Source organism: Mustela putorius, unplaced genomic scaffold (assembly GCF_011764305.1).
Source record: "Mustela putorius furo isolate JIRA1106 unplaced genomic scaffold, ASM1176430v1.1 tig00000508_pilon_pilon_pilon, whole genome shotgun sequence".
NCBI lineage: Eukaryota > Metazoa > Chordata > Mammalia > Carnivora > Mustelidae > Mustela > Mustela putorius.
This window is the reverse complement of record NW_025421402.1, coordinates 3,070,966-3,085,714: the sequence shown is the minus strand read 5'-3', so window position 1 is coordinate 3,085,714 and position 14,749 is coordinate 3,070,966. Positions and strand designations below refer to the sequence as shown.

The 14,749-nt window shown below is 55.3% G+C and overlaps 1 protein-coding gene across 2 annotated transcripts in view; it reads left to right on the top strand.

Annotated features, from left to right (window-relative positions):
- Window positions 1-14,231, top strand: part of SYT2 (synaptotagmin 2) — a 108,285-nt gene extending 94,054 nt beyond the window's left edge. For both annotated transcript variants that reach the window (XM_004756315.3, XM_004756314.3), the window contains exons 2-9: window positions 174-368; window positions 1,325-1,491; window positions 2,874-2,993; window positions 3,459-3,626; window positions 3,977-4,144; window positions 5,500-5,617; window positions 6,520-6,653; window positions 8,075-14,231. In XM_004756315.3, coding sequence (XP_004756372.1) covers window positions 191-368; window positions 1,325-1,491; window positions 2,874-2,993; window positions 3,459-3,626; window positions 3,977-4,144; window positions 5,500-5,617; window positions 6,520-6,653; window positions 8,075-8,281 — 1,260 coding nt within the window. In that variant the 5' untranslated portion in view covers window positions 174-190 and the 3' untranslated portion in view covers window positions 8,282-14,231. The remainder of the gene's footprint in view (window positions 1-173; window positions 369-1,324; window positions 1,492-2,873; window positions 2,994-3,458; window positions 3,627-3,976; window positions 4,145-5,499; window positions 5,618-6,519; window positions 6,654-8,074) is intronic.
- The last annotated feature ends 518 nt before the right edge of the window (window positions 14,232-14,749 follow it).

The window sequence follows — 14,749 nt, the reverse complement described above, 5'->3', positions numbered from 1 at the left end:
GGACCCTGAGATCATGACCTGAGCCGAAGGCAGCGGCCTAACCCACTGAGCCACCCAGGCGCCCAAATAGTCTCACTTTTGAAAGAATTTTTCCAGTCCTTTGGGTAGAGCTTTCTGTACTCAGAAATGACCCCTGGGACATTCATCTGCTCCTGTTCCCCTCTCGTCTGCAGTAATCTCCTCTGCCACCATGAGGAACATCTTCAAGAGGAACCAGGAGCCCATTGTGGCTCCTGCCACTACCACCGCTACAATATCAACTGGGCTCTTAGACAACTCTACCGAGAGCGGGGGCGCTGGGGAGAGTAAGGAGGACATGTTTGCCACGATAAAGGACAAATTCTTCAATGAGATCCAGAAGATCCCCTGTGAGTGTCCCAGGGGGCTGAGAGGGTGGGGTGAGGCTAGGGTTAGTGAAAGGCCTTATGGGCAGGGCAGGGTGGGGAAGAGTGGGGAGTGCCAGTGGGATGAGATTGGCTGCATGTTTGGATTTCAGGATGGGTTATTTGGGGAGTTCCTTCAGGAGTGGGGGAGAGTGTGGTCTGGCACTAATAAAGGGAAAAAGGGTTTTATATGCCCCAGTCTTAACGTTTAGAAAATTATCAAAATTTGAAACCAAAGGAAGATGAAAAATCACAAAACAGAAGTTATAATTGAGGTTTTCCAGTCATATTCTGAAACTACGTTAGTGTGAAAGACAGAAAATACCTCCCCTCCTCTCCCATTGCTTTCTGAATTCTTGGCAAAGGCTATATAGGATCACCAGAGCTGAAGGGGAGCAGCCCCACCCGTGGGAGATGGCGCTTCAGGACCACGGAGAGCAGCCCAGGGCCCACGAGTTCTGCCAAGTTGAACCTTCTAGGTCCTAAAGGAGCTTGGCCTGCTGGCTCTGGGTCAGCCGTCTCAAGACTGGGCATTGGCAGTGGGTTGGAGGGGCTCTTTCTATACTTGGTCCAGTAAGGACCATCCCATTCTCTCCACTATAAGCCAGTTTTCCATAGATCAAAGGAGTCAAAACTCAACAGAGCCAGTGGGAAGACAGCTCCACAACCAGAGTTGATGTTCTTCCTCATATACACCTGGCTGCTGTCTCTCAGGGACCTATACCACAAGGGTAGTAGGCTAAGGAGAGAGGAGGGTATTAATGAAAAGACACGCAAAAAGGATATGCAACTTCTATGTCAATCACTCGTGAGTGTGTGGTTCACAAAGGTGGAGTGTGGGCATTGGAGTTCTTAGTCTCCACCCCTTCTAGCCAGTGCTCTGGGATCTGGGGCTGTATGGCAGAGCGCTGCTGACTTTGGGGTCTTCTCTGTGCGGACAGTACCACCCTGGGCACTGATCGCCATTGCCGTGGTCGCGGGCCTCTTGCTTCTCACCTGCTGCTTCTGTATCTGCAAGAAGTGCTGCTGTAAGAAGAAGAAGAACAAGAAGGAGAAAGGCAAAGGCATGAAGAACGCCATGAACATGAAGGACATGAAAGGGGGTCAGGTAGGACAAGGCAGGGGCGGGAGGACCGGAAAGGGGCCCAGGCCGGCCATTCCAGGTTCTAGAAGGTGACGCGAAGGCTTCTGGGCTCTATAGCCCAAACAGCTCCCCTTCTTAGAACTCCACATGCCCCCCACCTTTGTGCCTGTTGGCTACATCTCAAGTGAACTGTTGTCTACCCATCAGCTAGTGGGAAGCCCCCTTCCCACATGTTAGCCCGACTCATCCTTGAAAACACAGAGGATGAGAACAATATATGGGCGCCCAACGAGGCTATGGGACAAAATGTTGGAAAGAGAAACCCCAGCCTGCCAAGAAACCACCATTGGAGTGACCCTGTGTTTTCCTGCCCGAAGAGACTAGAGGACAAAGTCTTGCTGGAGGCCTCTGCTAGGGATAGGTGGGGGACCGAAGGAGGTAAAAGAATGGTCACGAGGCACCAAGACAGGGCCAAGTGGAATCCATCTCTCACATAATAATTTGGCTTATTTACCCCTATTTTTTAAATGTTCATTGGCCCGGAAAGGTCCTTTGATAAACTCTTGTTTCTCCTTTTGAGTTTACAAAGGCCCCTGTGTGCTTCACTTTTGCTCATTTGTTCTGGGAGTGATGAGGGGAAGTCTCTTGCTCAAGGAATCAATATGGAGGGTGGAAGGAAGGTCTTGATCTCAAGAAGTCAGCCAGAGATTTAAGCCTTTGAGGGCTTGTGTGTGCTCGTATACTCCTGCCTGTATGCGTGTGTGTGTGTGTGTGTGTGTGTGTGCGTGCGCACGGCGCTTGCCCAAAGTAAGCCTGCAGTTTACAGTCGAGGGGGGTAGGCAAGACTCCAAGAATGATCTGGATGTAGCCCACCCAGTCTGCTCTCACCAGGTGCTTGTGACTTCAGGGGCTGGTCTGAGCTGTAGGATTTTCTCTTACATCCTTTTTTCCTTCCCTTCTCACCTCTGTGGACTTTCCATACTCCTGAATGCCCGGACTGTGCTCCTGGTAAGTCTTGCCCTGGGAGGGGGGGGGCTGAGCTGGGGAAGCACTGAGGAGAGGCTAACAAGGGAAGCACCCCCCCACCCTACCCCCACCTCAAGAAGCCCTAGAGCATTGGCATGGTGCCTGGGCTCACAGGACTGTGTCTTGCAGGGAGAGGGGCACACCCAAACCAGAGCCATGTCTTCCAGACACAGGCTGGGGTCCTGATGGGCTGCCTGGGGGCTTTGAGGGGTTGTGCAGAAGCAAGTCCCCCAGGGCAGTGCCGCATTCCCACTCCTTGTTCCACACCCAGCTCCAAGTCAGGGTCTGCATGGAGGGGCTGGCTTCCCGCTGGCCCTGCACTGGCCAGGCTCTGTTCTCTCTCCTCTTAACTCGCCCATCCTCTTGCCCAGCCCCCACAGGATGATGACGACGCAGAGACTGGCCTGACTGAGGGAGAGGGTGAAGGAGAGGAAGAGAAAGAGCCAGAGAATCTGGGCAAACTGCAGTTTTCCCTGGATTATGATTTCCAGGCCAACCAGGTATGAGGACCTGGCTGGAGGGTAAAGTGGGGGCTGGAGCAGAGGGCTGGGATGTGGGTGGGAAGGGGATAGAAACAGCTCCACACTCCCACACACCTCACTCCCGCCTCGGCCCATAGGCATTGCTCCTTTTCATGGAGTGGGGTGGGCTGGAAATCACAGGCATGTACCCCAAGACTGCCTTGGCCACCACTGTGCTCTGGAGAAGGTTCCCTGGCTCGGATGGGCTCTGCCGTGAACTTGGCCTACCAACCTTGGGTAAATCAGTTAACCTCTCAGCTCCGGCATCCACCGATGTCATGCCAAGTTCTTGGGGTGGGAGACCGGTCTTCCTCTCTAGCACCACCCCGTTCCCGCCTCCACAGCCGCCCAGCACTGAAGAAGGGTTGGTGCGTGCTGGGTCCGGGACAACGTCTGGTGTTGGAGCAGTCCCGAGACGCAGGGCCCCTCTCATTCTCTCCACAGCTCACCGTCGGCGTTCTGCAGGCTGCCGAATTGCCCGCCCTGGACATGGGAGGCACCTCAGACCCTTATGTCAAAGTCTTCCTTCTTCCAGACAAGAAGAAGAAATATGAGACCAAAGTCCATCGGAAGACCCTGAACCCTGCCTTCAATGAAACTTTCACCTTCAAGGTGATGCGGCCAGAAAGTTCCCTCCCTGATCCCAATTCCATTTCAGTCCTTTCTTTCATCCTTGGCTGCGGCTAAGGCCCTGGAATGAGCTCAGGCTGGAGCAGTGGCAGGTTGGACTGTGGGCTTATGGGTGAGGTCACTACTCAGGCTCCTGTAGGACGGTGATATCCCACCTTCCCACACACACTCGTCTCCCCTAGACCCCGAAGTCGTCTCTCTGTCTCTGCAAACTTGCCGGGAGTCCCGTGGGTTAGGGGGAGTAGAGCTCAGACCCAGGGTCCCGCCCACAGCAGCCCCTGGAGGTGTGTGAGTTGCTTTGACCCCTCTCTGATCCTGCTTGTGCCCTCCAGGTGCCATACCAGGAGCTAGGAGGCAAAACCCTGGTGATGGCTATCTACGACTTTGACCGCTTCTCTAAACACGACATCATCGGAGAGGTAAAGGTGCCTATGAACACCGTGGACCTTGGCCAGCCCATCGAGGAGTGGAGAGACCTGCAGGGCGGGGAGAAGGAGGAGGTGAGAGGAGAGGCCGGATGGAAGATGAATGTGGCTGCCCACCTGGGTTGCCACCTACTGGCACGACAGGGAGAGGGCGGCCTTAGGGTGGGTGGGCTGGGTTAGGATCCCAGCTCTGCAGCCAGAGCTGTGTGACCCTGGGTACGTCACTTAATCTCTTTAGACCTGGCTTCTCTCCTGTAGTCTGTCTTTACAGGTAAGAATTACCTATTTCTGTAATGCCCCTGGCACCCAGTAGACATCTGGCATCTAGTAGGTGCTCAAGTAAAGGAGAACACCATTGTTATTTTACTCCTAAGGTTCTGCTATCATTAGGGCCAGGGGGTTCCTGACTTTGTGCCTCAGTTTACCCACAGGGAAAGCCCACGTTTATTATAAAGGTTTCTCAGCATGGGGGCTTGCCCTCCCAGCAACTGCTACGGCACTCAGTCACTTACCCAACATTTATTAAACACCTGTGTGCCATATACTGTGCCGAACATTCCATTTTAGCCACCGCTCCTTCCAAGCATCCATCCTTTGTCTAGGCCAAGCCCCTGTTCTGTGACCAGTGCAGTACTGGTAATGGGGGGTAGGTGAGAAGAGACACTTACGACACCCTTCCTTCCCTTGGGGCTCACGCTGGGTGAAGGCAGGCCCAGCAAACCTGAGCTGAGAGTGAAGAGGTCAGAATTGGCCCGAGTGGCCCCGTCTCTGAGCGCCTCGTCTCTGAGCACCCCATTTCTGAGCAGCTCGACTCTGGCCTGGTGTTGGCAGAGCTCTTAGTACCCACCAGCGCTGGGCTCTCCCCCTGTCCCCAGTGCTAAATTGTTGTGGACTTTGTGGAACTTTCACTGGTCACAAGGAACCCCCCACTTATCTATGTGAAAGCATTCTGGGGACAGTCACCCAAGAAAAGAGATGCAAAGTGCTTGGAAGACTGCAGATCCCTCTTCAGGCAGAATGGTTGACCCTGAGTGGCCTCAAAGGCAGAGGAATCAGGGAGGAAGACTTCCGAGACAGTTTCCCAGTGTCCTTGGAAATAAACCCTTTCCAGTGTACCACACCCACTCTTTCCCACCTCCCCTAGGCCTGGGGTAGGAGCCGGGCCACACCCTGTACCCCGAGTCTATGATCACCCGCAGCCTGTGCTCTGCTCCTCTCACTCTGGAGGCCATGGCTCCTGCAGCGCCACTCTCAGGGGCTTCGTTGAACTGGAGCAGGAGGCCGGGAGACCTCAAAGATCACAGATATGGGGATGGGGACTGGGGACTGAGAGAGTTGGGGAGGACCACTATCTCGCCAGTCTCAGCAAAAGGGGGGGGGAATGGCGGGATGGTTGAGATGACCCTGAGTCCCGTTCTTGCCCTGGACAGCCAGAGAAGCTGGGCGACATCTGCACCTCCCTGCGCTATGTGCCCACAGCCGGGAAACTCACTGTCTGCATCTTGGAGGCCAAGAACCTGAAGAAGATGGACGTGGGCGGCCTTTCAGGTACATGCAGGGCTTCTGGCTGCCATTGGGTGGCAGCAGCGAGCCGGTCACGACCCAGAGCCCTCTGTTGCTGCACTGGTTCCAGGAACTCTTTCCTGTCCCTGGACCCAGAGGCTGGACCATGGAACAGGAGACACCTGGCTTTCCCTGCCCCCACTCTGAGCTGCCAGGCAGTATGGGCTGTGGAGGAAATGATCGGAGTCTTATCTCCCAGATGAGTTAATGGCTTCTCCCAGGGAGGTGTAGGAAGCGGACGGGTTGCAGGCCATAGCTTGCGTCTCTGTCCTATCACCAACCATCTGGGACGCTTCTCCAGGGAGGCCCTGCCGGCTCTACCTTGGAAGGGGACTGCGGGGTGGGGAGCACTCGGAGTGGAGCTGGCCTATGGCATAGGGTCTGCTGGGACAGGGGAGCATGCCATGCCTTGCAGGGAATCAGGCTTGGCGGCTGGTCCCCCACTCTATAACCGACCAGCCGTGAGACCGGGGACATGCCATTTCCCTTCTGTGGGCCTCAGTTTCTCATCTGCAAGGTCTGGAGAGTTGGACTGAATAGGGGATGGCGATGTGTGTGGTGCCTGTGGCATGCCTCCGTCCCCTGCCCAGGACAGAGAGCAGCACATGACCACTTTACTCCTTCCGGAAGAAGCCTTAGTCTCAGGAATGGCCCACATCCAGTGCTCCAGGCAGCCACAACCAGTCAGCCCGCGCTGGTCCTCCCAGTTCAGCCTTCTTGTCATCCCTGAACTAGACACTCACTCTGCTTCCTTGGGACTCAGCCACCTGTGCCTCCGGGCTTGCTGGGCGCCTGGCCCTGGCCTGGGGATGCTCTGGGCAAGGGCATTTGGTGGGAGGGTGGGGGACTGAGGGGGCCTCTCCGGGGCCGTGGTTCTCCCTGCGCAGATCCCTACGTGAAGATCCACCTGATGCAGAACGGCAAGAGGCTCAAGAAGAAGAAGACAACGGTGAAGAAGAAGACGCTGAACCCCTACTTCAACGAGTCCTTCAGCTTTGAGATCCCCTTTGAGCAGATTCAGGTGCTCGCGTTTCCGGGCGCGGGGGCCCAGGCGGGTGGGGGCGGCAGGTGTGACCTCGAGGGGCGTGAGGGAGCTCCCCCGCAGCCCTGGAGCCGCCTCGATCGGCGGGGAGGGCTCTGGCTCTCACGGTGCTGTCCTGGGGTCTCCTTCCCAGGCCTCCTTCCAGAGTGTTTCAGAGATGAACACGAACAACTCAAAACAATTCTACCAGTCATTCCTTTAGAACCGGGGGGCACCCAAGTGTGCGATGGGCCGGTGAGGTTGAGCTGCCGAGGAGGTGGGCGGCAGCCTCCACCTGGCCCGGCCGCTTCCCGCCTTGGTCATCCTTCCCCCACTTCTGCTGCTCCCTAGGTCTGCTCCCAGCTCCCCCCACTGCCCCCTTCCTCTCCCCTCTTTTCCTCCATCCTTCCCTTCTCTGCTCTCTCCTTCCTGCCTCCTACCAGCAAGCTCGCTAAGTGAGAGACCTGGGCATCATCTCAGACCCTCTGTCCTTTTTCTTTCCTTCCTCATTTATCCAACATACTTCGCTGAGCATTCCCTAAGTGCCAGGAACTCGTGAGATGCCGGAGAAACACAGGTGTAGAAGACACAGTCCTCACTGTCGAGGACCTCACAGTCGGGAGGGACTGCAGGAACAGGCCACTGAGATCCAGGGAGATGGGGCTTCAGTGTGTGTGACCGCAGAGCACGGTGAACAGCTCAGCTGAGGCTCCCCAGAGCAAGTTTGGTCCTAAAGGATGAGCCTGAGATGGGGGAGGGGTGGAAGGGCTGGGGGCAGGGGTGGCCAGGCCAGAGGAAGGCACTGATTGTCCCCTCAGTCAGTCCGACTGACCACCAAGTCCTCTTGATTCTCTCCCCTCAACGCCTCCAGTCTGGCCTCTGCTTCCGTTCCCACTGCCCCCACCTTGGTTCAGGCATTCACGATCCCACCCCCCCCAACCCTGCCGCGGCCCCCCAGCCAGGCCCAGTCCCCCTCCAGTGAATCTGTGTCACCTCTGTGAAGCCTTTCCTGACTGACCCGAGGAGGACGGTCACCTTGTCCGAGTTCCCATAGTACCTTCTACTTACCTCTCTAGCGTAAACTTTATCACTTTGAGTTGTATGTTTCTGAGTACGTGTCTGCTGCTTTCGTTAGAGGTGATGTTGCCTTTTCCCTTTTCCTCACCCCCCTCCACCCCCTGGCCCTCAGCAGTGGCCGGAGCATGGCACGTGCTCAGTAAGTAGCTATTGGTAGAAACAAAGGCTGTTTCCAGAAGGTGCAGCCCCTGCCTGTGTGTAAGTCCAGCCTTTCTGGAGCCAGAAAGGGAAGCAAGGTGCTCTCCTTGCCAAGCATTTGGACTAGAGGAGGGAAGAGGAGAAGTTCGGTCACGTGATCGCTCGTTTTCACCTGCCAACTCCTCCCCTCCTTTGCTTCCTCACAGAAAGTCCAGGTGGTGGTCACCGTGCTGGACTATGACAAGCTGGGCAAGAACGAAGCCATTGGCAAGATCTTCGTGGGCAGCAACGCCACGGGCACGGAGCTGCGGCACTGGTCCGACATGCTGGCCAACCCCCGGAGGCCCATCGCCCAGTGGCACTCACTCAAGCCTGAGGAGGAGGTGGACGCGCTTCTGGGGAAGAACAAGTAGGCAGCAGTGGCCGGGAGCCTGCGCCGTGACAGACACTGACAAGATCCAGAGCTATCAATACCTCAGTTATGCGACCTTAGAGGTTTTCTTTCTCATTTGTTTGTGGTTGTGTCCTTGTTTTTCCTTCCTTCATCTCTTTTTAAAGACCAACTTCCCTCTGAAGGCTATGTGAGGAGAGTCCCCTAACAGGTGAAAGAGAAGCCTGGCTCTTTTCATCGTCCCAGGAGCTGTCCTTGCTGCATGCCCTGTCACGTTTCCCTCTCACTCCTTCAAAGCTTCTCTGAAGCCTCACCCTGAGTGAGGCCCTCTTCTGGCAGAAAGTCTCAGCACTTCCTGTTTTTCGAGAGTTCTGGACCAACAAAATGGCAGCACATCCCGTTTCCTGACAGGAAAGGCAACACAGTGGCCTAAGGTGTGTGTGTGTGTGTGTGTGCGTGTATGTGTGTGTGTGTTTGAGTATCTCTCTGCATTCCTGGAATGAGCCATGGACAGTGAAGTTGTGTGGGAAGAGAAGGCTCTTCAGGGACTCTGAAATGAAGAGACCTCCACTGTCTAAGTGGAAGATCTGTCAACTCGTGGAGAGGGCTCAGAATCCTGGCCAGATGCCAGAAACTCCCATACTCCTTGTGGGTGGGTGTGGGAGGCAAGATGTGGAGACTGGATTTGTCCAGAACTAGGACCAAACCCCTGATGCCATCATAGACTTCCTCCCGTCAGGCATGGTTTCCCCACAAGTATGGTTTCTGGGACATTCATGGACATGAACTATTACTAGATCGGTCAGGCTCTAACAAGGGACCATCACTCCTGGGATCTCACTGTTGTTGACAGTTAACATCAAACTATGAAGAAACAAAGACCCATTACCTAGAAAGACCAAATGAAACTCCTGGATCTTCTTCAGTCCCTTCCAGTGGGAAACACAGATGCTTTCTCCCTTTCCAGAATATAAGCTATGCGGTTGATTTGCATTGATTCCCCATCATGCCTTTGCTTCTGTTTTCTCTTTTAATCTAAGTGGAGCAATGCTATCTGAAGACTGTTATCTGTACAGAGCCAGAGAACTCTTAAAAGGAAGGTTTAAGTATTCTTAGTTCCCCTGAGGTCCAGGTAAGAAGGGGGACGATGGTGGACAGAAGGCCGAGATTTCCCGGATGAGACGGGTGGGGGTGCTGAGAGTCCCCCCCAGCACCCACTCCTCTGCCTTCCACGCCAGACAGCTTATGGGTAGCTGGCGTGGCCCAGGGAGACCTGTGGGGAGCCCCATCCTACCGTTTCTTAGGGAGGCTTCTCTCTATGAAAGCCAAGAAGCAGGATATCCATTCCAAATGGGAGGTGGAGGACAGCTGTGGGGGTTTCTACCCCACGCTCCATTGTGTCCCATTCCTTCTTCACCTTTTGTCCCCAACACTGATAAAAAGCCATATATGTGTTAGTCAAGTTTGCACTGAGCCTCCTTCCAAACACTCAGCCTGGGCAAGGAGTTAGGCCCCACACGGCCTGAGGTTAGCGCCACTTCCTTCCGCCCTTTTCTCCCATTCTTGCCTCCCTTCCTTCAGCCTTCAGCCTCTCTCTTCCAACCATGAAGCCCTGAGGCCCTTGTCATCTCTTCGCCACAGAATACTCACAGCTTCCTCAGAACCTTGGGGATCTCCCTCTTTCCTGGCAAAAATGGCAGCACTTCCTGTCATGCCCCATCTGGGCCACCTCAGCTTCCTCTAGGTACCTGAGACAGATGGACAGTGTTAGAGAAAATCAGGCTATGAGGATCCACATGAAGAAGGTGCAGAGTGTCTTTTTATTTTCTTAAAAGAAAGGTTTTTTGTTTCTGTTGTGCCAACTTTTTTTGTTTAGAGTTGGGGACGAGGGAACACTTCCACCAGAAACAGACTGGGAAGCAGGGCTCAGCCTTGTTCATCTCTCAGAGACCCTTCTCCTTGCTAGTGGCCCTTGGTACATGGGAGATTGTATTTTACTGGACCCTGTGTGAGTGTGGGTGTGTACTCAATGATGAGAAGGTAGGACTCTGACAAGGACTGTGAACTTTGGACCTTGGGACCAGAGTTGTGGTCATAGTAGAGAGTTGTAGGAAAATAGGGTGCCTTCAGAATCTGGCTGAGGGCAGCGTAGGATGTCCTGGTATGGACATCCGAAGTCACTGGACTCTTCTCCCATCCCCAGAGCTGTGGGATTTTGGTGCTTTCTCAGGTCTCTCTCCCCGCTCTATCCCACAATCCTTGTTCATAGGACCTCCCTGTCGATCTCATCTTCCTTACCTCCATTCTTTGGCTTCTCCTGATGTACTTTCTACCCCCTGAGATTCTTCTGTGCCCATGAACCTCATTTAGCCCTTCCAGAGCCCGAGATTTGCCACTCTCCTGATGGGGAGGAGAGGAAATGGTGGGTTTGGGTGATGTTCCAGAAAGAAGACAGGGGCTGGATTTTGTTACTCTGGACCCCCCTCTAGTGAGCAGGCTTGAGGGGTGGGGACATGTTGCCGAGAGACTGGGTGTTGGCACCAGTGTGACCCAGGGAGAGACCTGAGTGTCTCTCAGGCAACAGTTCCCCCCTCCCACCCGCCTAGGTTCCTGCCGGTCCTTGGATGGGCTCTTGGCCAAGAGGAGCCATCCTAGTGAGGGCCTCTATCCAGGTCTATGAACTAGGCTGGTAAACATACTTAGGCTTGTAAGTTTTCCACACCTGAGTGAGGATGTTACCCGAAGCACGGAGCATTGTTCTGAACCCTCACTGCCAAGCAGGTTTATTTCTGGGGATGTTAGGATGCTGGCATGCAAGCCCTAAGTAGGACAGAGTTAGGGTCTGGCTAGTAGTGAGGGGTTCTGGAGGTCTCTTGCGGCTGTGCGTTTTCACGCCCAAAGTCTATTGCAGACAGGGACCTAGCATAGGAGTGATTTTCTTCCAAAGGGCTGAGATCATAAAGACCCAAACCCAGTCCCACCCAGAACTGGGGGAGACCAGAGAACTTGGTCCTCTCCTTTCTGGAAGTCATTCCAGAGGGGAAGCTAACTCTACCAGAGCTGTGGCCAGATTTTTGGACTTCGGAAAGTGGAAGCTGAGGTCTGGGGGGAAGTAAGGTAGAGGATGCTCAGGCAGCCCCAGACAGGGAGAAGTGCCCTTGCAGGGATCCCTCAGCTGGAGGGTGGGCCGGCCGCGATTAGAGCACAGCCTCAGATCCTGATTTTTTTTTTTCTTCCCAGGAAACCATCTTTGGCTAGGTTTCTGCAGAATCAGTTTGGGCTGATGTTGCTGGCCCAGGGCTCCAGTGAGAGAGAAAAGAGAGGTTGCAGCGGTCCTCCTGTGGGTAAAACCAGCTCCCCGAGAGGAGAAACCCCCCCTGGGGCTGGGAGTGAGAGATTCCATGGATGCTAATGTATGCTAATTCTTGGTCTCACCCAACTATATACGGAGAGAGGCTGGCCTTTGTTCCTCCACGCCTAGGTAGGAAGAGACTGAGCCGGGACCTGCCCTCCTACCCTCTACTCTGTCCTCACCCTCCACCCCCTTCCCACCTGAGGCTCGGTGGGGGGTCATTTCTCAGAGCCCTGGCTGGTGGCAGGCAGGGAAGAGTCCCAAGGCCTGACCTTGGTGGCCCAGAGCCCCACGACATGGTTCTCAGATTTGGCAAATAAAAAATACAAGATACCCAGTTCGATTTGCATTTGGGATAAACAATGCATAATTTTAAAGCCTGAGTATGTCTTGGGCAAAAATTGGAGCATACGATACAAAGAGGGATTTGTTGTTTATCTGAGATTCAAATTTAACTGGCCATCCTGTTTTATCGGACACCCCATTCTATGACCACTTCCCCCCTCTCCCCTCAGTCCCGGGGGGCCAGAGACGACTGGTCACTGAGGATCTTACTTAACCTGCTTTTCGAGCTGCAACATTGAGAAGGGGACACTGTGACTTGAAGACACACGAATATACTTTATTTTTTAAGTGACAACAAAACAAGAACCTTCTGAAGCCATTTGAGCCTCATGACCCTCTCCATGTGCATTTAGTTAGATAGACAAGAAGATAGTGACCTATAAACCTACGAACCAAGTCTTGTTTACTCAACATGCATGTCTCTGACTTTCTGTAAATAGCCGCATGGCCATACGCTGAGAGTACCCCCGACCCCTGACCTCGATCCCACTTGACACACCTCATTGAGGCTGCCCCTTCGATTTTATGTCATGTCCAGTCTTTGTCCCCGAGCCCCACCCTGTCTCACCCCATCAGGAATCCCCCAGTGGGAGCCGCGGGCCGGGGGCGCCGGTTTCTGGCACCAGCCCCAGCCCTGCCTTCGGGGACGTGGGAGGACCCCTGGCGCCCCGAAGGCCCATCCCCCCATCTCCGAGCTGACCCTCAGTATACTGAGTGCTGTGTCCAGCCTGGTGTCTGCTGTCCCAGTAGCTTCTGTGTCCCGTGTGTGTGTGTGTGTGTGCGGTATGCCCCTTCCTCCCACTGTATGAATTAACTGAAAAGCCATAAAGGGAGCCTCCTGCAGGAGACTGCCCGTGGTTCCTCCCAGGAGCCCCCCGTGTCCCTCTGACTGGCTCCCCACAGAACACTTGTGAAGGGCTCACCTGTTGTCACCCCTCCCGCTCTCTCAGCCCCGTGTCGTAGGACGGATGGCGTCCAGGGGTTCTGGCTGAGTCCCAGGAGGCGTCCCCGCTGGCCCTGCCCGAGCGGGCTCCTTCACCTGGATTTGACAGTCCAGCTCCATCTCCACCCCGTGCGTGGATGGGGCCGTGGCGGGGATGCCATAGTGTTGGCTACATTCTCAAAGGGCACTGAGGAAGCCACCGGGATTTTCGGGAGCAGCTAGTCAGCGGCTCAGGTTCCCATCACCATCCGGGCTTGACAGAACCAGCCCTGCTTCTGTGACCCTGTGGGCTCAGGGGCTGTGGGTGGCAATGGGGGAGGGCCTCTGGGGGGTACACTGGAGCGTGCCATGGGTTGGCCTCTTCCCACCATGCTCTCTCCTGCAGGCTCCCTCCAAGAGCCGGTGGCCTGTGGCCTGCAGACCCTCCCGTCAGCTCTCCAGGGCAGCCCCAGCCAGGAGCATCCTGTGGTAGAGAATTGGGGTGGGGGCGCTGGGGGCTCTGCAGGTCCCACGTCACTGTGTTGTACCAGGACGGACACATAGCTTCCAGCCTGCAGGTCCTCGCCCCAAGGGCACCGGCGAGGGCAGACTAGACTTGTGTGGAAAATGCCAGGAGGCCTGAGGCATGGCAACCAATAAGCATGAGGGAGAAGAGAGACAAAAACCTGAGGAGAACAAGGCCGAAGGCGGTGAGGTGGGCTCTGCCCTTCACAAACCATGACTCATGAGCACACAGAAGTCCCAGGGATCCCGGTGCTGGGGACTGTCTCCGGGTGGGCTGGGATCTTGGAGGAGGGAAGACCAGCCCAGCCTCCCACTAGCGCTCTCTGGGACCCTCCCGCTGTCCCCACCCACGGCAGACAGCAGTGCCGACAAGAGCTGAGGGGGTCCGGCCTGGTGGAGTGGCAGAGCTGGGTGCAAGGGGTCGGGGGTCTCTCCACCTGACCCTCCTCAGCCATCAGGACTCGGGGGTGGGGGGGGGGACCCTCTTCAAAGAAGCTTGACTGTTCTGCCCTGACTCCTCCCCCTCTAAGGACTTGATTTGCTGCTTCTGAAATCCCAGGGATCTGAAAACTTCAAAACCAGAGGGGCAGACCCTAGCCTGCCTCAGGTCACCGCTGGGATGCATCGACCCTGCCAGGAACCCTGCCTTTGTCTTCATAAGAAGGACACATGTGTAGCCCTCGCCCCGACCCCTCGCCCCCCACCTCCTCTGCTTGGCAATGCTCTCCACACCCCCCTTATGTGGACTCTGTTGTTCTTGTCTGATCTCTTGTCAAATGTTATTTTGTAATGAGCTGCGTCTCCTTATTAAAGAAATGAGCTGAAAGAAACCCGGGGGTGGGGGGCTGTCTCTTGTGTTTGCTGGGCTGTGGGGAGGGGCCTGGCAGGAGCTGCCTCCTGAGAGTCTGGGTGGTGGGTGCGTGTGGGGAGCGGGTTTGGAGAACCTGGCCTTGAGGCCAGCGTATTCCTTCAGGGAAGCAGTGCAAGGGGCCTGAGGCTCATTCTCTTCTTGGGGATGCAGTCTGTGATGGGTGGTGGGGCGCACACATCCCCGTGACGGGGTCAGGGCAGTGGTGCTGGGGGAGGGGGCCTGGGAGGCTGGGGGATCCTCCATTCCTTTCCCGTGGGGCGGGCTTGGGGGAACAGACCTTGCGAGCGCTCAGACACGGAACCTGGGCCTGGGGAATAGAAGTTTGAAAAGAGAATGCCTAAGAAGTCCTCGATTGCCCCATTGTAATGTCTTTGACTACTGAGGCAAAGATGTTAGGGGCCAAAGAGGAAGCTTCAGAATTTTAAGAAAAGAGAAAGTAGGGCAGCAACCGCCCCTACTGAGAAGGAAAAGAGGG